At 47.0% G+C, this 26992-nt stretch overlaps 1 protein-coding gene across 1 annotated transcript in view; it reads right to left on the reverse strand.

The window, feature by feature from the left end:
* The window catches only part of npas1 (neuronal PAS domain protein 1), a 414556-nt gene that overhangs the window by 13109 nt on the left and 374455 nt on the right, over positions 1 to 26992 (reverse strand). The window contains exons 6-9 of the mRNA XM_078533317.1: positions 26511 to 26685; positions 16650 to 16765; positions 12216 to 12409; positions 3841 to 3947 (exon numbers count right to left, since the gene is read on the reverse strand). Of these exons, the coding sequence (XP_078389443.1) occupies positions 3841 to 3947; positions 12216 to 12409; positions 16650 to 16765; positions 26511 to 26685 (592 nt within the window). The remainder of the gene's footprint in view (positions 1 to 3840; positions 3948 to 12215; positions 12410 to 16649; positions 16766 to 26510; positions 26686 to 26992) is intronic.

Consider the following 26992-nt stretch of genomic DNA (forward strand, 5'->3'; position numbering starts at 1 on the left):
AACAATAACATCTCCAAATAATTGCCTGCCAGTTCCCTCTTCCTCTTTACATCCCTAAAAGAGCAATAACTTGCTGGGTTCCCATCCCCCGAGCACCAGCCCCCTCTCCCTCTGCAAACTCAGCCAATTAGAATCATGAAGGAGGAGATGGTGGCAATGTCACTGGGCTAGTAATCCAGAGGGGACTGGCGACATGGGTTCAAATCCTGCCGTGCCGACAGGTGGATTTTTAATTTCATGAATAAATCTGGAATATAAAGCTGGTTTCAGAAAACCTGTGCGGTTCACGAATGCCCCTTTAGGGAATGAAATCTGCCACCCTTCCCTGGTCTGAAGGTGGTTGACTCTTAACTGCCCTCTGGAAAGTGCCAAGCAAACCACTCAGTTCAAGGGCAGTTAGGAACAAATGCTGGCTTTACCACGGATGCCCACATCCTGTGAAAAGGAAAAAAAAAAAATGGCACTTCACAGGAGGCCGTTTGGCCCATTGTGCCTATGCTGGCTCTTTAGTCAAGCCATCCGATTAGTCCCCGCACACCTTGCTCTTTCCCCATAACCATGTAAAAATTCCCTTCTTATGGATCTATCCAGTTCCCTTTCACCACTGAATATGTTTCCACCCGCCTTTTAGGCAGTGCCTTCCAGATCGCGACAACTCGCTGTATGAAAAGCTCACACTGTACCTCGCGCGTGGGGCTGGACTGTAACAGTGATGGTAGGTTACTCATGCATGGACAGATTCACAAGCATCGACAAGGTGCCACCCATTACACAAGATAAGGGCTCAGGGAGTTGGGGGCAATATCCTAACATGGATGGAGGATTGGTTGCCAGACAGGGGGCAGAGAGTAAGAATAAATGGGACACTTTCAGATAGGCAGGCTGTAGCTCGTGGAGTAACACAAAGGATTAATGCTGGACACTTAGCTGTTTACAATCGATATGAATGACATGGATGAAGAGACGGAGAGTAATTTACTCAAGGTTTCTGACGATACAAAGCTAGGTGGGAAAGTAAGCTGTGAGGAGTACACTGACTCTGAAAAGAGATATAGGCGGGTTAAATGAGTGGGCAAGAAGGTGGCAGATACAGTTTAACATGGGGAAATGTGAGATCATTCGCTGGTAGGAAGAATAAAAATAATATTTTTAAAGATTAATTTCAATAATCTTTTAAGAAGATTAGGGAAGGATGGCAGATTTCCTTCCCTAAAGGGGGCATTTGTGAACCACATGGGTTTTTGACATCAATAATAGTTGGTTACCATCACTGAGATTAGCTTTATATTCCAGATTTAATAATTAAGTTTAAATTCTATCAGTTGACATGGCAGGATTTGAACCCATGTCCCCAGTCCCCTCGGGATTACTTGTCCAGTGATATTACCATTATGACACCATCTCTCCTTTCATATAATGATTCTAACTGGCTGAGTTAGCTGAGGGTGAGGGGCTGGTGCTCGGGGAATGGGAACCCAGCAAGTTGTTGCTCTTTTAGGGATGTAAGGGGGAGAGAGAGAACTGGAAGGAAATTATTTGGAGATGTTATTGTTGTATCCTTTTGTAGCAGTGCTTTTTTATAAGTCCCAATGTTCATCGCACTTAAGCTCCAACAAGGATTAAGGATATATCTGGTGTTGAGAAAGATTTGGGTGGCCTTGTACATGAAACACAGGAAGCTAACATGCAATTAGGAAGGCAAACGGTATGTCAGCCTTTATTGCAAGAAGGATGGAGTACAAGAGGAAGGAAGTCTTGCAGGGCCTTGGCGGGACCAGACCTGGGTTATTATGTACAGTTTTGAATGCCGTATCTAAGAAAGGATGTACTTGCTTCGGAAGGCATTGCAGTAAATGTTCATGAGATTGATTTCTGGGATGGGATGGTTGACCTACGAAGAGCCATTACGTAAATTGGGCCTATACTCCCTGGAATTTAGAAGATTGAGAGATAACCTCATTGGAGCACACAAGATTCTGAGAGGGCTTGAGAGGGTAGATGCTTGAGGGGCTGCTTCCCCTGGTCTGGAACAGCTACTCCAGGGGTCACAGTCTCAGGATAAGGGGTCGGCCATTTTCGACTGAGCTCTTGAGAAATTTCTCCCAGAGGGTTGTGAATCTTTGGAATTGTCCAAAAGAAGCTGTGGACGCTCAGTTGTTCAAGACAGAGGTTGATGGATGTTTGGACTCTAAAGGAATCAGGGGATATGTAGATGAGGTGCAAGTGTGTAGCTGGCATAGAAGATCAGCCAAGAGTTTACTGAATGAGGGAGCAGGCTTGAGGGGCCGAAGAGTCAACTGCTCCTCTTTCGTACATTCAGCAGGGTTCTGACCCTGAACTCAACTGAACTCTTGGGTGCAGAGCTCAGTGGATACTAATAAGGAACAAGCCTCATTTCTGGTTGTTCCCTCTGGCCACCCAGGGGCACTGAGGACAATTTCTTTCCAATCCGCTCCACTCTGAGATAAGCTAGTTCGATACGGACAGCTGGGGGAGTGAAGCCAGCATCTGGGAAGATCACCTACTCACCGATCTATTGAGGGATCTAGTGTCATTCATTTCTTTATATTGTGAGCTCTGCACAGTGTGGACAGATGGAGGCTGCAGAAGTGATTATTTCATAGTTTAAGCATCAGGTTTTCAAACACTCCCAGGACAGGTACAGCATGGGGTTAGATACAGAGTAAAGCTCCCTCTACACTGTCCACATCAAACACTCCCAGGGCAGGTACAGCACGGGGTTAGATACAGAGTAAAGCTCCCTTTACACTGTCCCCATCAAACACTCCCAGGACAGGTACAGCACGGGGTTAGATACTGAGTAAAGTTCCCTCTACACTGTCCCCATCAAACACTCCTAGGGCAGGTACAGCACGGGGTTAAGATACAGAATAAAGTTCCTTCTACACTGTCCCCATCAAACACTCCCAGGGCAGTATAGCAGGGGTTAGATACAGAGTAAAGTTCCGTCTACACTGTCCCCATCAAACACTCCCAGGGTAGGTACAGCACTGGATTAGATGCAGAATGAAGCTCCTTCTACACTGTCCCTCTCAAACACTCTTAGGACAGGTACAGTATGGGGTTAGACTCCCCAAAACCTGTCCACCATTGACAAGGCACAAGTCAGGAGTGTGATGAAATACACCCCACTTGCCTGGATGAGCGCAGCTCCAACAACACTCAAGAAGCTCGACACCATCCAGGACAAAGCAGCTCGCTTGATTGGCACCCCATCCACCACCTTAAACATCCACTCCCTCCACCACCAATGCACAGTGGCAGCAGTGTGTGTACCATGTACAAGATGCACTGCAGGAATTCACCAAGGCTCCTTCAGCAGCACCTTCCAAACCCACAACCACTACCATCAAGAAAGACAAGGGCAGCAGTTAGATGGAAACACCACCACCAGCTGGAAGTTCCCCTTCAAGCCACACACCATCCTGACTTGGAGATATATCGCTGTTCCTTCACTGTCGCTGAGTCAAAATCCTGGAACTCCCTCCCTAACAGCACTGTGGGTGTACCTACACCACGTGGACTGCAGCGGTTCAAGAAGGCAGCTCACCACCACCTTCTCAAGGGCAATTAGGGATGGGCAATAAATGCTGGCCTTTCTGGCAATGCCCACGCCTCAGCAGAAAATAAAGCTGCGGTCACAGGTGGAGCAATCTTCTGATGTCTTTGTTTCATTACCATGTTGGGTCGCAAGGCCTTTATTTGTCAACTAATTGGCAATGCCACAAGCAATCCCTGAGCATCGAGGGTGGATTACGTTCTGAAAGCAACAGTGCCCCACAAGAAATAGCGAAAGATGAAGAAAAAGGAGTTACTTACAGTCCAGATGACTGTGCCTGATTCCTTCAACATCCTCAGCGTGAATGAAGTGATAACAGTTTTTTCCCACTACATCCGTGGTGGACAGGTCCATGTAATCAGAGATTCTGCATTCAGGAAAATGGAACCAGTTGTCAGGAACAGGAACAAAACATGCTGACCATGCACAGCCAGAGAGATGGAAGTCATGCAGAAAACGGACAGGGTTATGCTTTGCGTGCAGGAACTTCACTTTTCTAACCACAACATCCATCTCCCCTCCTCACCATTGCCCCCATTTCTTCACACATTGTTTGCAAGACAAAGACAAAATTGAAGGCCCAACAGGTTCACCTTCCTCCGCCACTGTTAGATGCATGATTCACTGTCCCCATCAAACACTCCCAGGACAGGTACAGCACGGGGTTAGATACAGAGTAAAGCTCCCTCTACACTGTTCCCATCAAACACTCCCAGGGCAGGTACAGCACGGGGTTAGATACAGAGTAAAGCTCCCTCTACACTGTCCCCATCAAACACTCCCAGGACAGGTACAGCACGGGGTTAGATACAGAGTAAAGCTTCCTCTACACTGTCCCCATCAAACACTCCCAGGACAGGTACAGCACGGGATTAGATACAGAGTAAAGCTTCCTCTACACTGTCCCCATCAAACACTCCCAGGACAGGTACAGCACGGGATTAGATACAGAGTAAAGCTCCCTCTACACTGTCCCCATCAAACACTCCCAGGACAGGACAGGTACAGTATGGGGTTAGATACAGAGTAAAGCTCCCACTACACTGTCCCCATCAAACACTCCCAGGACAGGTACAGCACGGGGTTAGATACAGAGTAAAGCTTCCTCTACACTGTCCCCATCAAACACTCCCAGGACAGGTACAGCACGGGATTAGATACAGAGTAAAGCTTCCTCTACACTGTCCCCATCAAACACTCCCAGGACAGGTACAGCACGGGATTAGATACAGAGTAAAGCTCCCTCTACACTGTCCCCATCAAACACTCCCAGGACAGGACAGGTACAGTACGGGGTTAGATACAGAGTAAAGCTCCCACTACACTATCCGATAGAGTTGTTGACTTATCATAGTGACCAATGTCCATCAGAAAGAAAGGTCTGAAAGGCTCTGGTTGGATTCATTGGGTAGCTAGTTCAAAGAGCCAACATAGCCACAATGGGCCAAATGACCCCCTTCTGTGCTGCATCAGTTTACGAGTTAGTGGACAACAGATCCAGACTTGAGGTGAGAAAAACTCCTGGCTGGCAAAGAGCCTCAAGAGGCACTGATCCAAAATTACCTGTCGCTCCCAAGGCACTTAACCACAGGTCATGCCTCAAATTCCTGCTAAACTCTGTCACATGACCCCAGACATTCCTCCCTCCCTTTTCCCCAGCTCTTCAGGCACATATCGTCACTTTAATGTCACAAAGACTGAGCTGACCTGCATTCATTTTTTTTAAATGCTCTGGTTTTGCAAGTTCAGATCAGCCAGAGCGAATACGGAGAGACAGCACATTACAACAAGAGGGAGAATCGACAACAGTGAGGGAGACAGGGACAGGGACAAAATCATTGTGGAAACTTGTCATTTTTGTCCATGTCCTATTACCTTTTTTTTATATTCATTCATGGGGTGGTGGCATCGTTGACTGGGTCGGCATTTGTTGCCCATCCCTAATTGCCCTTGAGAACTGAGTGGCTTGCTAGGCCATTTCAGAGGGCATTTAAGAGTCAACCGCATTGCTGTGAGTCTGGAGTCACATGTAGGCCAGACCAGGTAAGGATGGCAGATTTCCTTCTCTAAAGGACATTAGTGAACCAGGCGGGTTTTTACGACAGTGGTTTCATGGTGATTATCAGGCTTTTAATTCCAGATTTTTTCTTATTGAATTCAAATTTCACAATCTGCCTTGGTGGGAATCAAACCCAGGTCCCCAGAGCATCACCCTGGGTCTCTGGAGTACTCTAGTGTATTAATTATGGTTTTATTTAGTGTGTAATGTACCTTTAAGAATAATACTTGTTAGGAAAGATCACATGATCTGTAGTAATCAATAGGAGAGTAGCGTGGCAGACAGTGTAGAGATAGAGTTAAAGTTGAAAGCACACGTGTAGTTGCTGCTGAGTACATTGTAAATAAATGTAATGTTTCCACTTAAAAAGTGTCTGCAGTTCAACTCTATTACTAATAGCAGAATTCGGCCACCCTATAACAAACTGGCGACGAGGACAAAACAGGATTGAACAAAAGAAATAAAATTAAAAAGAAATTGACACTGTACCTCGCCCAGTGATTTTAAGTAGCAAGCTCCATTAGAATTGAAGAAGTTATCCCCTCTCAAAATGCCACAATTTGGGAGATTTGATCCTTTTGAACCAGCCATAGATGATTGGTCTCACTACATAGAATGCCTCACATTCTTTTTTCAAGCGAATGCAATGACGGTGGAAGAGAAGAGGTGAGTGATCCCCTTGAGTACTTGTGGGAGCAAAACCTATGGTTTGATTCGAAATTTGACGGCACCCATCGCCCCAGATTCAAAGGATTTTGATGAATCGGTGGACCTTGTGAAGGGTCACTTTCAACCCAAGCCCTCAGTCATGATGCAGAGGTTCAGGTTTACTTTGTGAAATAGAGCCCCGGGTGAGACAATTGTATGCTACATGGCAAATTTGAAGCAGCTAATGGAACATTGTGAGTTCGGTATGACTCTGAACGACATGCTCAGCGATCGTTTAGTGTGTGGTGTGAAAGAGGACACTATTCAGGAAAGATTATTGTCCGAAGTGAATCTGGATTTCAAGAAGAAGGCGCTGGAGATAGCGCTGGCCATGGAAAGCGCAGTAAGAGATTCACAAGCAATACAGGGTTAGCAAAATGGTGCCGTTCTCCACATCGGGCAGGAAACCTCAGCCAAAAAGGGCGCGAAAATGCAAGACTCTGCCGAGAAATGGGAAACAGCCCCCGCTAGCTGAAGAATAAAGAAAAATAACAGCGAGATCGAAGAATAGTTTCAATATAGGTGGAAGCAATCAGTCTTTTGGCGATTGACAGTTTAAAAAAAATCATATGCTACTATTGTCACAGAAATGGACATATAATGAGGCAGTGCAAGGAAAGATTCAGGCAGGCTTGTAAACAAAAGAAGAAGCCCAATGAAATCTACAATGTAGAAGAGCCTGAAATGACAAATTCAGATATTTACTCGTTTAATCTGAAAGTTGGAAAGACAGAACCAATATTTGTCACAGTGAAAGTAAATGGCAAAGCTGTTAAAATGGAAGTAGACACGGGAGCTTCCATTGGGGAATTGGGGAACATACCTTCAGATATTTGAATAACGGTGAACACCAATTAAATTTAGAACAAACAGCCTCCAAGCTAAAAACACATATAGGTGAAGACATTCAAGTAAAAGGCATTAGCAGAGTAACTGTCCATTCTGGGAGCCAATCAGCAAAGCCTCCTGGTGTGAAATTGGTTAAAGAAGATTAAGTTAGAATGGTCTGGAATTTTCCAGTTGAGAGCAAGTGGGCTGCCAGAGCTACTTAGAATGTACACCACCGTCTTCAAGGATGAACTGGAGAAAATCCAGGGTCTGCAGGCCAAGATTTCTGTGGATCTGGAAGCAACCTCTCGCTTCATGAAGGTGAAACCAGTGCCATACGCCCTGTGAGAAAAAGTCGACATTGAACTGAACAGACTAGAGAAACTAGGCGTTATACAACCTGTTCAGTTCTCAGAATGGGCAGCGCCCATAGTCCCCGTCCCTAAACCCAACCAAAGCATCCGAATTTGTGGGAACTACAAACTGACGGTTAATAAAGTAGCCAAACTGAACAGGTGCCCCATTCCAAAAATCGAAGACCTGTACGCCAAACTGGCAGGAGGGACAGTGTACACAAAGCTTGACATGAGCCATGCTTATCAACAACTAGAGTTGGATAATGCCTCCCGGGAATTTGCCACAATTAATACCCACAAAGGGTTATACCAATATACTCGATTACCTTTCGGTGTCTCCTCACTTGTGCCACCTTTCATAGAACAATGGAAAGTTTACTGCAGGGGCTGCCCCAGGCTGTTGTCTATTTAGACAATGTATTGGTGACAGGATTCACTGAAAAAGAGCATTTGGCAAATTTAGAAGAAGTCTTAAAACGTTTCTCACAAGCTGGGGTGCGTCTAAAAAAAGAAAAGTGCATGTTCCAAGCGAGGGAGGGAATCTGTTTGGCTCACCGGGTCTCCACCCAGTTAAGGAGAAAGTGAGAGCCTTAAGAGAGGCACCTGCGCCAAAGAACATCTCAGAGCTCAAATCATTCCAGGAATGATCAACTATTATGGGCGGTTCTTACCCAGTTTGTCTACAGTGCTGCCCCCTGCATTCTCTACTCAAAAACAACCAACGTTGGTCTTGGGAGGCGCCCCAGAAAGAAGCTTTCATAAAGGTGAACAATTATTGCACTCGTCCAATCTATTATTGCATTATGAGCAGACAAAAGAATTGGTGCTGACATGTGATGCATCCCCCTACGGAGTGGGAGCTGTGCTTTCTCATCGATGACACGGAACAGCCAATAGGTTACATATCAAGAACACGCACCACAGCGGAAAAGGGACACTCGCAGATAGATAAAGAAGGATTGTCCATCATCTTTGGTGTCAAGAAATTTCACCAATAAGTACACGGCCGCCATTTTACCTCGTTTCAGACCACAAACCAATGCTCGGATTGTTTAGTGAGGACAAGGCTATACCACCCCTAGCCTCGGCAAGAATACAACGATGGGCCTTAACTCTAGCAGCATACGAATATGTTTTGTAGATATGCTGGCAATCAAATCACCGATGCCCTTAGTCGTTTGCCTTTACAAGAAAATGATGATCACGTCCCAGTTCCACAGGAACTTGTTTTACTGTTAAATTTGTTAAATTCCTCACCACTATGTACTAGACAGATCAGAGACTGGACAAGTCGGGACCCAGTCCTATCTCAGGTACGAGAACAAGTGCTACATGGTTGGTCACAGGAACCCGTATCTGGCGAAATGAAACCGTACTTCAACAGGAGACATGAAATAACCAGCCAGGATGGCATCTTATTGTGGGGAGCATGAGTGATAGTTCCTCCAAAGGGAAGGGAGCCACTTTTAGTTGAACTAAGCAGTGCCCATCCAGGAATTTCCTGAACGAGGACCATAGCACACAGCTATCTATGGTGGCCAGGGATGGATGGAGAAATAGAGAGTTTAGTAAAGCATTGTGTGCAATGTCAGCAACTGCAAAAGTTGCCAGTGGCAGCTCCATTACACCCATGGGAGTGGGCAGGTAGACCCTGGGTGCGGTTACACATTGTCTACGTTGGACCTTTCCTGGAACAATGTTTCTGCTCATTGTCGATGCCCATTCAAAATGGTTGGACATATATGAGGTGAAGTCACCAATGTCGGGCGTTGCAATTGAGAAACTAGGTCAGAGTTTTGCCATTCATGGACTACCAGAAGTAGTCGTTTCCAATAATGGCACGGCATTTACGAGTGCTGAGTTTCAACGGTTTATCAGCCTCAACGGTATCTCCCATGTAAAAACTGCACCGTACCCACCCTTCCTCAAACGGATTGGCTGAAAGGGCGGTTCAAATGTTCAAGGCAGGTGTGAGAACACTAACTGGTGATTCCTCGACAACTAAGCTAGCACGCTTTTTTTGTCATTACAGGGCTACCCCTCACACAACAACAGGTGTCACACCCGCGGTGTTATTGCTGAAACACCATCTCAGGGTGAGATTGAGTTTAATAATGCCGAATTTAGAGGGGAAGGTGGAAAGGAGTCAGGGAAGCCAGAAAACTAGACACAACTGGTATAGTCGTGAGAGGAAATTGACTGTGGGAGAGCCAGTATACGTGAAAAACTTTGGGGAAGGACTAAAGTGGTTACCAGGTGAAATAAGTGAGGTGACTGGATGTCTATCTTACCACGTGGAGGTGGAAGGCGGGATCATCCAGAAACAAGTGGACCATTTAAGGAAGAGAGAGACAAATCACCAGGATTTGGTTCCACCAGTGACCATGACCAGGTCTGCGTTTCCTGTTGAGGAAACTCAACCCAGGACTGACATGTCTGATGTTCCTGTAAGAGTTGAGGATACAGAATTGCGAGTGCCCACCAAAGCACCTGATGTTCAGGCAACTCCGGAAAAGGAGGTTCCTGACAAAGAATCTGAAGTTGTGGAGCTGCGACATTCCACATGTACCAGGAAACCACCTGAAAGACTGAACTTGTAAATTCCTCACCCAGTGTAAATATTATGTTGTCTTGAAAAATATGTCCTTGTGAATATAATATGTATAGCTGAGTTAAAGGGGGAAGAATGTAGTAATTATGGTTTTATTTAGCGTGTATTATACCTTTAAGAATAATATGTTAGGAAAAATCAAATGACCTGTAGTAACCAACAGGAAAGTAGCGTGGGGATTACCTCAGCAGACAATGTAGAGATAGAGTTGGAGTTGAAACCACACATGTAGTTGCTGCTGAGTATATTATAAATAAACTTAATGTTTCCACTTTAGAAGTATCTGCAGTTCAACTCTATTACTAATAGCACAACTGGGCCACCCTGCAACAGATTCAAACCCTGGTCCCCAGAGCAGTCCCCTGGGTCTCTGGAGTACTAGTCCAGTGACAATATCACTACACCACCGTCTCCCCATGCCTGCGACACTTATATTCACCATTGACAGCCCCAGTGTAAACAGAAATAAGCTCCATACACTGGAAAGGACAAGTCTTTTTTGATATACAAGATTTAATTTAAACAGAAATCTGATTTGATATTTTAAATGCTGACAGGAGATCTGGATTAGCATTAATCTATCTGTATCATGTGTGTCTGTCTATCTATTTCACTATTTATCTATCTATCCATTGGTCCTTCTGTCTGTTAGACATATGATTTAGATAGATAGACAATCAGAAGGACCAATGGATAGATAGATAATAGATAGACAGACAGATAGGCACAGGTAAACATATGAGAGACAGAGACAGCAGCTTAGGCAGCACATATACTGTTTCTAATCATCTGTGTTCTCTTGTCTCTCTCTCTCTCTCTCCCAGTCACAGGGAACCTGTCACTGTCTCACTGTTGATTGTGCCCAATGTCGTAGGATCTTACAGAACGTGAATCTGGGATGCTCGTTCCTGTGACAGGTAACGAGAAACCTGTAATTGTCCCGGCAGATAGCTGGATAGATTACTCCAAAAAGATACACAAGGCAGACACTTTTGAGATAGATGGAGATAAAAGAGCCAGGAGAATGGACACATATTGACATGGGTTGACAGACTGTTAGATTAAGCAGATAGATGGACCAATGGACAGGTGGACCAACAGATAGACAGCTAAGTAGGCGGAAAGACCAACAGATAGATAGACAGAAGGACCAATGGATAGACAGATAAATAGAGATTGACAGATAGGCACAGATAGACAGATAAATAGAGAGATTGACAGATAAGCATATAATAGATAGTTAAACATGTGACAAGCTGACAAAGCAACAGAGAGAGAGAGGGAGACATGAACACAGAACAGACAGAGAGAAAAAATAACAGAGAGAAAGAGATGAACACGGAGAGAGTGAGAGTGAAAGACAGAGACATGAAAAGAGAGAGAGAGAGCACGAGAGACAGAGACATGAACAGAGAGAGGGACAGACAGAGAGTGAGTGAAAGATACAGAGAGAGACATGAACAGAGAGAGAGAGAGACAGATAGTGAGAGCGAGACAGAGAGAGCATGAGAGACAGAGACATGGAGAGAGAGAGACAGAGTTAGAGTGAGACAGAGAGAATGCGAGAGACAGAGAGACATGGAGAGAGAGAGACAGAGAGTTAGAGCGAGACAGAGAGAGACATGAACACAGACAGAGAGAGTGAGAGCAAGAGACTGAGACATGAATGGAGAGAGAGTGGGAGTGAGATGGAGAGAGTGACATGAACACAGAGAGAGAGAGACAGAGACAGTGAGAGCAAGAGACAGAGAGACAAAGAGGGAGAGAAAGATATAGAGAAACAGAGAAAGAGCAAGAGAGAGAGAGACTAAGAGATGGACAGAGAAAAAGAGAAAGGGCCAACAGATGGATGGATGTACGACAGACAGACAGTTAGACAGAAGGTGAACGGATACAAAGATAGGTAAATAAATCGAGCAAGATTCTGAAATGAAAATAAAAATAGTAAAAGAATGCCCAGATAGTTGCTGGGAGTGAGAGGGAATGTGACCGGGTGTAACAGTGTGACAGAGGGCGATACTCTTAATGGTGTTTTGTCCCACCCCATCCTCTGGTCAGAGTGCGGACACTGACCTGTTCTCACAGTAGATGATCTGCAGGTCCAGGCTGACCCTGGACACAAACATGTGGCACTCGATCCGGACCTCGTTAATGGTGGAAGGAGGGAGAGTGTGGGCGAGAGCCACCATCCCCATGAAGCCGGTGGGAACAGCGCGAGTGTGAGGCAGCGAAATACGAGATCTCAAGCGCCCCGTGACGTGAATAACCTGCAACAGAAAGAAACCAAAATTCACCTCGGGGTCCGCAATTCCTCTCAGTAACTTACAGAGCCTTTATCACACCTCCCAGAGACATATCAACGTGACTTACATAGGATGCATCATTTAAAATTCAATGGCTACGTTTTTCTGTCTTGGCGTTTTGCGCACAGCAAGATCCCACAAACAGCAGTACGTTGACCTGCCCGGATAATCTGCCGTTAACAATGTTGGCCGAGGGCTAAATATCGGCCAGGACACCAGGGAGAACTCCCCTGTTCCTCTGCACGTATCGGCCCAGTCCCTTCAAACAGGCAGACAGGATTCTCAGTTTAACATCCCATCCTCAAGACAGTGTGGCAACTCCTCCCTCAGTAGACGCTGCACCGGAGAAAAGAGAAAGGAAGACACGCAGAGGCAAAAATGAAAGTAGAAAAAAAAACCCCCAGAGAAGCAGAACAAAGAGAAATGGCTGAGTGGGGCAATGAAGTCCGCGGCTGAAGCTAGGTTTAGTGCTACTTTTTAAGCGACCGAATGCTTTTGGCTCGAACCTTTTTTATTCTGCCACAAGGGGGCAACCATGCTCCACAGCCTAGGAAAATTCTTCGCTGCCAGAGAAAAAAAATGGTCAAAAATTGTCGGACTGCATTTCCCTTTTCAATTTATACTTTTCCCCTCTATGAGCAGATTCCAGAGCAGGCATTAACTCTCTCCCTAATTTTAAGTCTTTGCCAACATCGCTGTTGAAATGAGAGTGGGGGCTGGTTGACCATACCCGCCAGAACGTTACCAGAATTCCACGGGTGAGATTATGAGATTACACAAACTAGACTCGAGTTCCCCGGAATAAAGAAGGTTTAAGAGGGCAATTAGATTGACGTTTTTCAGGCTTTGGAAGAAACTGATAGGCTAGGTAGAGAGAAACATTTTCCATTGGCGGAGAGAGCCTCGGACCAGGAGAAAGGTGAAGAGTGGCAGTGGTGTGGAACTCTCTCCCACTGTAAACACAGGCTCAATAAATCATTTTAAATCTGAGACGGCGCATTTTTTTGCCAAGGGTATGAAGGGATATGGCTACTCGATTAAGGATCCTTCCTACTTACCTGTGTTCCTCCTGTTCTCAATTCCCCTCCTCACTTACAAATGTTGTTGAAGCTTTTTGTATTCGACTCATCAGGACAATCGAAAAGCTGCGATTAAAATGTCCTCTCCCAGCAACACTCAGGTTCTGTGCTACCAAACGACCGTTCACTTACAAACCTTCATTGGAGTGGGGTGGCGGGGGGGGGTGAAGGTCAGTAAGTCATCAGGAAAGGTGGGGGTCTTTTCTCTAGAAGAGGGGACTTGATAGGAGGTCACAAGGCTCCAAGTTCAAGCCCCACTCCTGCACTTGAGCGCAAACATCAAGGCCGACGCTCCAGTGCCGTACTGAGGGGAGTGCTGCACTGTCAGAGGCGCCGTCTTTCAGGTGAGACCTTAAAACCGAGGCCCTGCCTGCTCAGGCGGACGTGGACGATCCCGTGGCGCTATTTCGAAGCAGAGCAGTCCTGGCCGATTTTTATCCCTCAATCAACATCCCAAAATACAGATGATCTGGGTCATTATCACATTGGCTGTCTGTGGGATCTTGCTGTGCGCACGTTGGCTGCCACGTTTCCTATGTCACAACAGTGACTACGCTTCAAAAACACACCTCATTGGCTGCAAAGCACTTTGAGATGTCCGGTGGTTGGGATAGGTGCTATATAAATGCAAGTCTTTGTTTTTGCTCCTGCCTTTAAAATTATGAAGTGGTTCGATAGGGTAGATGTAGAGTACATGTTTCCACTTGTTACAGAACCACAGCCAGGGGCCATCAATATAAGACAGTCACTAATAAATCCAATCGGGAATTTGGGAGAAAGCGTCTTTATCCAGAGAGTGGGTGAGAATGTGGAATCCGCTACCACAGGGAGCGGCTGAGGTGAATAGCGCGGACGTACGAGAGGGGAAGTTAGGTTAACAGACGAGGGAGAAAGGATTCGAAGGATAGACTGAGCAGGAGGAGATAACAAGGGGTGGACAGAGGCTGGCGTGGGGCGCAAAACACCAGTATGGACCAGTTGGGCCAAATGGCCTTTCTCTGTGTGTTTGAAAGTGTTTTCAGGGAGACACACAGAGGAATAGAGACTAGAGGAGCGAGAGAGAGATAGAGGTGGAAAACAGATAGTCTGGGGAGAGATGATAAAGGCGACAGAGATCGCTCGGAATCATGAACACACTGTGCTATTGTGCGGACGCCCCTGCACACATGAATACATGGTTATTGTGGTGGTAATACCCCAGTCAGCAAAGAGCCCAGATACAAACAGTCTTTTATGTAAAGCGCGGTTTGAGTTGTGTTGTGAAGCTGGAGCTCCTGTTCTCTCTGGTTCTGGTTATCAAGGTGAGAGATGAGAGAGCTGGAGACAGGACATTTTATTACAATCAGGCAAGATTTAACATTCCCAGGCTCCCTCTCCAGGTCCACACTCAAGGTCTCTGCCGCTTCACGTTTAGACGTTTGCAGACATGGGCACTTAACTTCAACTCCCAGCCCCGGTTTATATTCAATAAAAACAAACCCGCACTTATAACGTATTAAACCACTCAAGAGCCTCGACTTGAACTCACGTTGAGACTTGGAGAAGAGGGGGAGAGTAGGGGAGAGGGTAAGGGGGGGAGAGGAGGAGGGTGGTGTGGAGAGGGGGAGAGACGGTGAGGAGGGAGAGGGTGAGAGAGTGTGAGGGGGCGAGAGGGAGAAGGGGGAGGAGAGGGAGAGGGGGAGGATGAGAGAGGCAGGGGGAGGGAGGGAGAAGGGGAGAGAGGGAGATGGGCGAGGGGATGAGGGTGAGAGGGGGAGGTTTGAGGGGGAGAGAGGGAAAGGGGAGAGAAGGTAAGAGGGGGACAGAGAGTGAGGGGGAAAGGATGAGAGAGGGTGAGGGTGAGAGGGGGAGGGGAGGGAGTAGGAAAGGGTGAGGGGGTGAGAGTGAGAGGGGAGAGAATGAGAGAGGGAGAGAGGGTGAGGGTAAGGGGGTAGAGGATGAGGGATAGAGGGTGAGGGGGAGAGGGTGATCGTGAGAGGGGGAGAGAGGGAAAGGGTGAGCGGGAGAAGATGAATGAGAGGGGGAGAGAGGATGAGGATGAGAGGGGGTGAGGGTGAGAGAGGGGGTGAGGGTGAGAAGATGAGAGGGGGAAAGGGTGGGGGTGTGTGGAGAGGGTGAAGGTGAGAGGGGGTGAGGGTGAGAGAAGGAGAGTGTGATGGGGGAGGATGACAGTGAGAAGGGGAGAAGGTGAGGATGAGAGGGAGGGTGAGAGGGAGGGTGAGGGCGAGTGAAGGTGAGGGTGCGAGGGGAGGGAAAGTGAGGGTGTGAGGGGAGGGTGGGTGAGGGCAAGAGGGGTTGAGCGTAAGGGTGAGAGGGGGAGAGATGGAGAGGGATGACAGAGGGGAGAGTGGAGATAGTGAGGGTGAGAGGGTGAGGGTGAGAGAGGGGACAGGGGGTGAGAGGAGAGGCAGATTCCACGTTACCCAATCTGGCTGACTGAGATTCAGGGCATCCTGTCTGTCCCGGGGTGGGGGTTTGGTGCGGACTGGGGGGGGAGGGAGAGAGAAAAGGGTGAGGGGGAGCGTTGCAGGGATGAGGTGGAGGGAAGAGGAGGGGGAAGAGGTAGGGGAGGAGGAGGGTGAGTAGAGAGAGGGTGAGAGAGGGGGAGGTGGTGGGTGGAAGGGGAAAGGGGGAAGGTGGAGAGGGGTTGGTAGGAGGAGAGGGTGACAGAGCAGTGGTGCAGCAGACGGGAAGACAAGGGGGGAGGGATAAAGGGGCAGAGTGACAGGAGAAGAGGGCGAGCATTAGAGGGAGGGTGAGAGGGCAAGGGAGAGGATGTGGGGTAGAGGTTTAATTCATTGCAATAGTGGGAAGAAAATTCTCACCTTCAACAGGGAAATGTTGTTTGTTGTCTTCAGGGGGAAGCATTACACAAAAAGGTAAATACACTTAACAATGGAACTCCCTCCTGCACCATCACTGACAATCGCTGATGATAAGAAGCTACCGTTACTGACTGCAATTCTGCCGATGTTAATCCATCTTCCTAACACTGGGATTACGGACACCATGGTGTTACTGGCTGGGTATCCAATGGAGTGAAGGGAGCTGCCTCGTTACAACTGGGTTTAAGTAGCCCCCGCCAGGGAGTCGCGGCCCCCTGGTGAGCCGTTCCCACTGCTCACCTTGTATCCTGAAGATTTTACGTGAACCCCTCGCTTTGTCAGTGTTGACTTCATGCGGATGAAGAAAGTTCGCTCCAACATGTTATCATCGCCCAGGAGGCCAGGACTGCCCGAATCTGTGAAAATCACAAAGAGAGTTTGTCATGGCTGAACCAATAATAGATGGTCCAGGTCTGACCCACACCAATCATCGACTCCGGTCCAACAATGTGTAATTCGAGACATGCTACTGAGCCATTCTGTCTATTTGAACATTTCACAGTAAGAAATGCAAAGACTATCCAGCGCTACTGTCAACTGCATCCAATGGTAAACAATCTCTGGACATCTATACGATATCACTTGCTGTTTATCCAGCCCTGCTTTCTCTCTGTCCAATAACAATCATTATCTATCCAATATCTATCCAATGTAAATTACTTCACTGGAGTCTATTCAACATCGCTTGATTTATCCATTATTGCTCAGGTCCTGAGCCCCTCTTCAGTTACGGTTCAACATCACTGAGTAGTTATCCACAATCTATTTATTGAAGACTACATTCTGTCCATGCAAAATAACTCACCAACAGCCATCGATTCCAATATCCCTTCTTCACCAGTCATCTGTCTAAGGTGACTTTATCTATCTTATATCATTTGCCAGTTACCCAATATTCCTGCAGCAACTCGGCAAGCTTCCTTCGCTAGCACCTCCCAAACCCGCGACTTCTACCACCTAGAAGGACAAGGGCAGCAGACACATGGGAAACACCACCGCCTGCAACTTCCCCTCCGAGCCACTCACCATCCTGACTTGGAAATATATCGGCCGTTCCTTCACTGTCGCTGGGTCAAAATCCTCCCTAACCGCACTGTGGGTGTACCTACGCCACATGGACTGCAGCGGTTCAAGAAGGCAGCTCACCGCCACCTTCTCAAGGGGCAATTAGGGATGGGTAACAAATGCTGGCCCAGCCAGTAACCCAAGAACGAATAAAAAGAAAATGCAGCTGAATGAGTTCCCAATTTCAGGCGTTTTCAATTTAAAGATTTGCCCCATTAGAAAGGAGAGAGTGACAATTTTTAAGAAACTATTTCTCATGGGTGTCACCAACCAGGCCGGCATTTCTTGCCCTTCCCTAATTGGGGAATTGCCCTTGAGCTGAGTGGCTTGCTAGGCCACTCCAGAGCTAACCACACTGCTGTGGGTCTGGAGTCACATGTAGGCCAGACCAGGTAAGTAAATCAGATTTCCTTCCCTAAAGGGCATAGAGTGAGCCAGATGGTTTTTTCGAAGACAATCAATGATAGTTTCGTGGTCACCATGACTGAGACTAGCTTTCAATTCCAGATTTATTGATTGAATTCAAATTCCACGGAGGGATTTGAACCCATGTCCTCAACCTCTCCATTACCAGCTCAGTGACATTCCCACTACACCACCTGATCCCCCGTCAATGAGCTCTCTCTGGACCGCTCCCAATCAGCCCTCGCTTAGCAACCAAATTCAGGCTGCCACTCGCAAAAGCCAGGGAGCGGACTGTTCACCCGCAATTTTTGGCGGGGCGGGTTGAAGACAATTGGGAAAGGGAGAACCAGTCCATCATGAAACGGCCTGGGGAAAAGGGCAAAGGGATTGGATTATAATTGTTGGAACTGACTCAACCTCAGTCCTTTCGAACTAGGACCATTGTGAAAGTCTTAAAAAAAAAAATTGGATAAATTCCATTCTAAGAGCCTGCAGCTGTACTGCAGAATTCAGATTGCTGGAGGCTACGGCTTTGTAGTTCATACTTTCCCTCGTAATTCTTATAAATCTTTAATTAGTTCTCGAAATTAAAATAAAAAGAATAATGAAAGATTAGATGGCCCGACACTCTCTTCTCTTTTTATTATTTCCTTGTGTGTCTATGCGCAGACAATAAAAGCAGCCATGTTGCTGCCAACACATATACGAGGGGCAATTCACCAACCTCACGGGGAGTCAAGCTTAAAGGACAATGGGGAGGCAACTAGAGGAGCATCTGATCTTCTGCCCACGCTCCTTGCGTACAAGGTTCCTCGCTGGGAGTGCAGGGTCTTTTTGAACCCCTCTCAAGGGGGAGATAGTGATGTGGTGGTAATTACTAATCGCTAGTAACCCAGAGGGCTAGGCTAAAAGCTCTGGGAACATAGGTTCAAATCCCACCACGGCAGCTAATAGAATTTCAGTTCACAAATCGGGAGTTGAGATCAGTGATGGTGACTGTCCATTTTTTTTTTTGTCATTAAAAACTCCATCTGGTTCACTAATGCCCCTTTAGGGAGGGAAATCTGCCGTCTTTACCCGGTCTGGCCTACAGGTGACTCCAGACCCACAGCAATATGGTTGGCTCTTAACTGCCCCTCTGAAATGAAATGGCCTAACAAGCCACTCAGTTCAAGGGCAATTAGGGATGGGCACCAAATGCTGGCCCTTGCCAGCGATACCTCCCCCAAGCCACAAAAGAATATAAAAAAAACACTGGACAGCACTGGAATTGCACAGATCATTCACCAAGGGTTGAAAGATTTAGAGTAAGCCTCCACTAACTTGTTTGTTTTAAGAGTTCCAAGACTGGGCAAAAATGAAATACGAAAATTTGCCTTGCATTTATATAGCGCCTTTCGTGACCGCAGGATGTCCCAAAGCGCTTTACAGCCAATTAAGCGCTTTATGAAATATAGTCACTGTTGTATTGTAGGAAATCTGGCAGCCAGTTTACACACAGCAAGCTCCCACAAACAGCAATGTGATACTGACCACATAATCTATTTTAATGATGTCGATTGAGATTGGTGAGTTTGTGGAACTCTCCCCTGGAGAGTTGTGCATTGACTATCTTTAAGGCAGAGGTAGATAAATTCTTGACTAACAAGGGAGTCAGAGGTTGTCGGGGGGTATGTGGGAACGTGGAGTTGAGGCCACAATCAGATCAGCCATGATCTTATTGAATGGCACAGCAGGCTCGAGGGGCCGAATGGCCTACTCCTGCCCCTAATTCGTACATATAAATATTGGCCAGGACACCGGGAATAACTCCCCTGCTTTTTTTTTTAAATAGGGTCCTGGAATTTTTTTACATACATCTGGGAGAGCAGGCAGGGCCTCTATTTAACATCTCACCTGAAAGGTGGCACCTCTGACACCGCAGGATTCCCTCATTACTGCACTGTGAGTGTCACACTAGATTTTTGTGCTCAATTCTCTGGAGCCAGACTTGAACCCACAGCCTGCGGACGCACTGCTCAATGTGGCATACTGACCAGGGGATGGGTTCCCAGGTTCCACCCGCCAGTCTCTGTTGAGTTTGTTGATCTTGACTGAGGCAGCTGTTGGGGTGCTACAATGTGCCTCAGAATCCCAAGCCTGGGCGTGAGGGAGCCAGGACTCTTTCCCTTGATTGTTGGGTGGATTAAATGCTGAGTGTAGGTTGTGGCTTGGCTGTGAGGGACATTAGAGGAACGGAACCCCACATAATTCTGTATCTTCAGGTAAGGAGGGAAGGCAGAAAAGTCACCACAGAAGACAATGCGACCCAAACCCATTCCCTCCCATTGTATAAAATCCCAGTGAACCAAACCCCTTCCCATTGTATAAAATCCCAACGGACCATCCCCTTCCCATTCACTCCCACTGTTATAAAATTCCTATAGATCAATCCCCTTCCCATTCACTCCCACTGTTATAAAATTCCAATAGACCAATCCCCATCCCATTCACTCCCACTGTTATAAAATTCCTATATCCCAATCCCCATCCCATTCACTCCCACTGTTATAAAATTCCAATAGACCAATCCCCTTCCCGTTCACTCCCACTGTTATAAAATTCCAATAGACCAATCCCCTTCCCATTCACTCCCACTGTTATAAAATGCCAATGGACCAAACCCCTTCCCATTCACTCCCACTGTTATAAAATTCCTATATCCCAATCCCCATCCCATTCACTCCCACTGTTATAAAATTCCAATAGTCCAATCCCCTTCCCGTTCACTCCCACTGTTATAAAATTCCAATAGTCCAATCCCCTTCCCATTCACTCCCACTGTTATAAAATTCCAATGGACCAACCCCTTCCCATTCACTCCCACTGTTATAAAATGCCAATGGACCAACCCCTTCCCATTCACTCCCACTGTTATAAAATTCCAATAGACCAATCCCCTTCCCGTTCACTCCCACTGTTATAAAATTCCTATATCCCAATCCCCTCCCGTTCACTCCCACTGTTATAAAATTCCTATATCCCAATCCCCATCCCGTTCACTCCCACTGTTATAAAATTCCAATAGACCAATCCCCTCCCCATTCGCTCCCATTATATCCAATCCCGACTGACCAAGCTCTTTCCTGTTAACTCCCGTTACTTCCAATTCCTGATTCAACCCTGTTCCTGCGTCTGATCCTCTGAACGCTAAATGCTACAGTACAGCCGAAAACCCTCCCAGACAACAGCAGTGGTGGAATTCCAGTCACTCTGAGCAGAATGTCTTTATTTGTTTTGTGTTCCTGCAGTATGCGGTGAGTCATTTGACTGGAGGATTAAATTGGCCGCAGGATAGAGACTTGCAAATGGGTTATGTTTTCACCTGGAGTCACAGCGAGTTTGATCCCAGTAGAACATTTCCCGGCAAGACCACTCTGTCAATCAGCATTAAATTGCATTTTGCTGTGTGGGATCCCAGTTATAAAACTGAACCTGCCCCAAGAATTGTTAAACATAACGATGCACTTCTCCTAATTAAAAAAAACAAAAGCTGTGGGCTTGCTTTGAGACGGAGAGTCACAGGAGAAGCTCGAACAACACAATAAACACAGGAAAGTTCGAGAAGCCTTTGAGAGACGCTTTTACTGTGTCTTCATTTTAAACAGCATTTTTTTTAACGAAAGTAGGTAACCAGAAAGGTGGGTCCTTTCATTTATATAGTGCCACTTGCATCCTCAGTACATCCCAAAATGCTTCACAGCCCAATGGAATACAATCGCAGTGTTTCGTAGGCGACGCAGCAGCCTGGTTGGGCACAGGAAGATCCCACAACTAGTCTGTATTGATCGAGAAGTAAATGATGGAGAATCAGATTCCCTATTCCCCTTTGGATAGTGCCCATGGGGGGGCGGGGTGGGGGGTCCTTTACTAACAGCAGAAAGGGCCTCAGTTTAACATCACATGTGAAAGATGGCACCTCTGACAGCGCGGCACTCCCTCAATAATGGCCTGGGATCATGCGCTCGAGCCCGAACATGGGTTTTAAACCCCTCGACCATTACCTCGGAGACAAGTGCCCCAGCAGGGAGTCAAACTGCTAATTGCTGTTGAATTAAATATTGGCAGGCTTTCAAAGAGTTTTAAGGATAGGCCCCAGTTTTTTAGGGAGTGGGGGGAAAGACTATGTAAAGAAAGAGGGAGAGTCCAAAAGTATCCGACCTTCTCTCATCGTGGCCTGTTTAGGTCTGTCTTGTGGGCTTCAGGTTGCAAGGAGGCTATCGTCTACAGACAGGAGGGGCCCTAAAAGATTGGATTGCTTGGGCTCGATGAGGTAATTCACACCCCCCTGTAAATTTAGGCCCAAAATATGCGATTCACTCTCAGCCTCTGAGCCCCGGGGAAAGCTAGCAGCTTCGGGCCCAGGCGAGGCCCAGGGAAGTATTAAATTAAAGAAAAATTGGGGTAAGGGTCTTTTCAGCCCATGGGGGAGCAGCAGTCCTGGCCCAACGAGGAGACAATACACCTCCACTGCCCTAGGCCTTTCTCTCTTCGCCCCAGTCGTACCGTTGGTACTATCCTGCATCGCGCCCCACCGCACCACTAGGGCCCACCCCCACCCCCACCCCACCCCACACGCACCCCCCAGTCTTCCAGACTGACTTTGCCTGTTTATCTAGGACTCCAGTGGCATCCAGCTCCAGGGCCTATATTCCCCTTCTTGGTGTCATTCTGAATAGGCAGGGAGATCCTAGGGGGTAAAATAACCCTGGCCTCTCCATCTGGAGATTTCCCACTTCCACAGCCTCCTCCCCGCCACCAATTTAAAATAAGATGCAGATCAGCCTTAATCTCGTTGAATGCTAGAACAGTCTCGAGAATGGCCTCCTCCTGTTCCCTTAAAATGTGCTTGCATGGATTTCTGATGTATCGCAGCCTGGAATGAGGCACAATGTCAACTCTCATTCAGAGCTTTCCCAGGAGTGTAAGGATGTTATGCTTCAGTTAGTCAGGGCATTGGTGAGACCGCATCTCAAATACTGTGAGCAGATTTGGTCTCCTTATTTAGGGAAGGATGTAAATGCATTGGAGGCTGTTCAGAGAAGGTTTACTAGGTTGATACCTGGAATGAGTGGGTTGTTTTATGAGGAAAGGTTGGACAGACTGGGTTTGTTTCCACTGGAGTTTAGAAGAGTGAGGGGTGATTTGATTGAAGTTTACAAGATCCTGAACGGTCTTGACAAGGTGGACGTGGAAAGGATGTTTCCCCTTGTGGGTGAGTCCAGAACTAGGGGGCACTGGTTTAAAATTAGGGGTCACCCTTTTAGGACAGAGATGAAGGAAAGTTTTTTCTCTCAGAGGGCTGTGCGACTTTGGAACTCTCTGCCTCTGGTGGAGGCGGGGTCGCTGAATATTCTTAAGGAGGAGGTCGATAGATTCTCGTTAGGCGAGGGAATCAAAGGTTGTCAGCTGGGTGGGGGGGAGGGGTAAATGGGAATGTGGAACACAAACACAAGAAGATCAGCCATGATCTCGCTGAATGGGGGAGCAGGCTCGAGGGGCCGAATGACCTGCTCCTGCTCCTATGTTGTATGTTCGTATGTTGTTTCAGTGGGAAAAATGGAACTCAAACAGGTTCAAATAATGTCCCTTCCTCACGTTCTACAGAGTCATTTTTCCACTAAACATAAGCAGTTAACCTCTGTCTTTTTTGTGCATCACTTCTGATCCCAACTAATTAATTCCCCTGACACCCTGTGTGAAGTAATGACAGTCGAGAGGAATGTGGGCCGTGCTCGAGCCTGTTCCCCCCTCCTCAGCCTCTGAGGCCTTGATCCTTGCAGCGAAATTCATTTGCCTCCTTGAGAATGAAACATTTAACCCTTTCAGCGCGGTGTGAGCTGCTCACGGTAATTAGTGCCCTCGTCTGAAGTGAGGCTTTAGGGCCTTTGGAGGGTGATTTAAGATTATAAGACGCCCCTCAAAAGCAAGGGGCTGCTTATAATTGAAAATCATTGTTGAAGTGGAATCTCTTCCAGTTGTGCAGCCACTTTATTCCCCGTTTAGCTCCCCAGACCCTTTCCCAGCTGTGGCTCAGTCAGTAGCCAGAGACTCTCGTCTCTGAGTTACAAGGTTCCAGGTTCAAGTCCTACTCCAGGGCTTGAACACTAAAACGTACGCTGATGTTCCAGTGCGGTACTGTGGGAGTGCTGCACAGTTGGAGGTGCCGCCTTTCCGATGCGATGTTAAATTGAGGCCCCCGCTTCCCTCTCATGTCGACGTAAAAAGTCCTGTGGGACTATTCTGCAGTAGAGAAGGTGAGTTCTCCCCGGTGGCCTGGCCAATATTCATCCCTCGATCATCATTGCCAAGAACAGATTACCTGGTCGTGATCACATTGCTGTTTGTGGGAGCTTGCTGTGCACAACCTGGCTGCCACATTTTCAACATTTCAACAGTGATTACACTTCAAAAATATCCATCAGCTGTAAAGCACTTTGAGACGTTCCGGCCTGGTGATTGTGAAAAGCGCTATGTAAATGCAAGTTTTCCCTTTTTCACAACCTGACTGCAACAATTTTCCAAACCATCGCCCAGTTACAGTCACTATGGTTTAGTCCGATTATTAATTATCAACTCACCAACATGTTGAGTAATGATGCAGCACCATCCTGTTCAGTGCAGCTGTATTTTTGCTTTACATGGTACTCCATACATACAGAGTACTCCAGTACAGCATAGAAAGAGGCCATTCAGCCCAACTGGTCTCTGCTGGCATTAATGCTCCACATGAGCCTCCTCCCACCCCTTCATCTCACCCCACTAGCAAATTCTTCCATTCCTTTCTCTCTCGCGTGATTTCCAAGTTTTGTTTTAAAGGCATTAATACTATTATTACTATTACTATTAATACTATTCACCTTAACTGCTCCTTATGTTTACAAGCTCCACATTCTTATCATTCTCTAAGTAAAGAAGTTTCTCCTGAACTCCTACTGGATTTATTCACAACTGCCTTATATTTATGACCCCTAGTTTTGATCTCCACTACAACATCTTCTCTATGTCAACTCTATCAAACCCTGTCATAATTGTAAAGATCTCTGTTAGGTCCACCCTCATCCTTCTCTTGTCTAGAGTGAAGAGACCCAACCCTATTCAGTTTTTCAAATCCACAGGCAAGTAATCGAACCCCCAAGAGGCTCCTCCATGTTCATCTCCAGCTGTTCTGACCTGCGATGCATGTCTCAGTTGATCCTTTAACAAAGAATAACCTCATCCATTCCAACAATGGGCCCATGGCATGTGAGCACTGCTGGCTGGGCCAGCATTTATTGCCCATCCCTAATTGCCCTTGAGAAGGTGGCAAGCTATCTTCTTAAACTGCTGCAGTCCATGTGGTGTAGGTACACCCACAGTGCTGTTAGGAAGGGAGTTCTAGAATTTTGACCCAGCGACAGTGAAGGAACGGTGGTATATTTCCAAGTCAGGATGGTGTGTGGGTTGAAGGGGTGGTGTTCCCATGTGTCTGCTGCCCTTGTCCTTCTACGTGGTAGACGCCATGGGTTTGGAAGGTGCTGTTAATGGAGTCTTGGTGAGTTCCTGCAGTGCATCTTGTAGGTGGTACACACACTGCTGCTACTGTACACAGGTGGTGGAGGGAGTGAATGTTTGTGGATGTGGTGCCAATCAAGTGGGCTGCTTTGTCCTGGATAGTGTCGAGCTTCATGAGTGTGGGAGCTGCACTCATCCAGACAATTGGAGAGTATTCCATCACACTCCTGACTTGTGCCTTGTAGATGGTGGACATATATATATATATATACACACACTGAGCCAATGACGCAGCTTGCAGACAATTTCTGATCATGCTATCTGTGAAACTGGAATGAATGGATAATATTCTCCAGCTAACCAAATGTTATATTGATCCAGATTAACATCTGCTAGGTATCTTGATGGTAGGGACATGGGATTGAATCATATATTTCACACCCACCTGATCTTCAGGTGGGCTTAAGTGATTCTATGGCCATTACTTTGAAGAAGAGCAGGGGCGTAGCCCCCCCGGTGCCCTGACCAAAATTTATCCATCAAAAATTTACAACGTAAAACACACCATCTGGTCACTATCTCATTGCTAACTCTGGGATCTTGCTGTGCACAAATTGGCTGCCGTGTTTTCTGCATAACAACAGTGACAACGCTTTAGAAATTCTTCGTTGGCTCTAAGGCACTTTAGGAGGTTTTGAGGTAATGAAAGGCGCTACATAAATGCAAGTTCTTTCTTCCTTTTCCAAAGGCCTGTAGTGTTGGGCAGCCTCAGAGTTGAAGAAGGGTTAAGTTAGTAAAAAATGAGGTGGTGATGCCCAACTTGTTTTTTTTAAAGACTTTATGTTGTAGGGCGAAGACCGAGGGAGATGAGGGAGGGAGGGGGGGGCCTACACAGTATTGAGGCCTGGGAGAGGAGTTGAGTTAGAATTGTAGTCCGAAACCCAATTAACTTCACTATGCCCCCCAAAAGAATGCCCCTTTGATGGCATCTGACTCGCCCCTTTCTGCACCCCCCACCCCACCATCGCCCCCTCCCCCCCTACCCCTCCCCCACCCTGCTTCATGCTCCTGTTGCAGATTCTCCCCTCATGTCCTTACCTGACTCGGGCGTCTCAGCCAATGAGGAGGAAGACGTCGAACTTGCCCCGTCCTCGTTGGAGGTTTGCGAGCTGTGCCCTCGGCCGGTGGGCAGTTTCAGTCCCAGCTGCTCTGCCACCTCCACGTGATCCCCGGGGTGAATGTAATCGAAGATGCTGCTGCCTGTCAGCTCCACCTGGGCAGGACACAGAAAAATGGGCACAGACGGCCCACGGCAGGTTAATGAAGAACGCTGCTCAGGAACGTGATCATCGAGGAACTGGTGCCAAGCAAACAACAACAACTTTCGTTTTTATCGCGCCCTTAACATCGTGGGGCGCTTCACGGGAAGATCGTCAAACAAAATTTGACATCGAGACACGTAAGGAGACATAAAGACAGGCGACCAAAAGCTTGGTCAACGAGGTCAGTTTTTAGGAGCATCTTAAAGGAGGGGAGGGAATTCCAAAGCTTCAGAAACCAGACAGCTAAAGGCACGGCCG

This window comes from Cetorhinus maximus, chromosome 32, assembly GCF_964194155.1.
Source record: "Cetorhinus maximus chromosome 32, sCetMax3.hap1.1, whole genome shotgun sequence".
In the NCBI taxonomy this organism is placed as follows: Eukaryota; Metazoa; Chordata; class Chondrichthyes; order Lamniformes; family Cetorhinidae; genus Cetorhinus; species Cetorhinus maximus.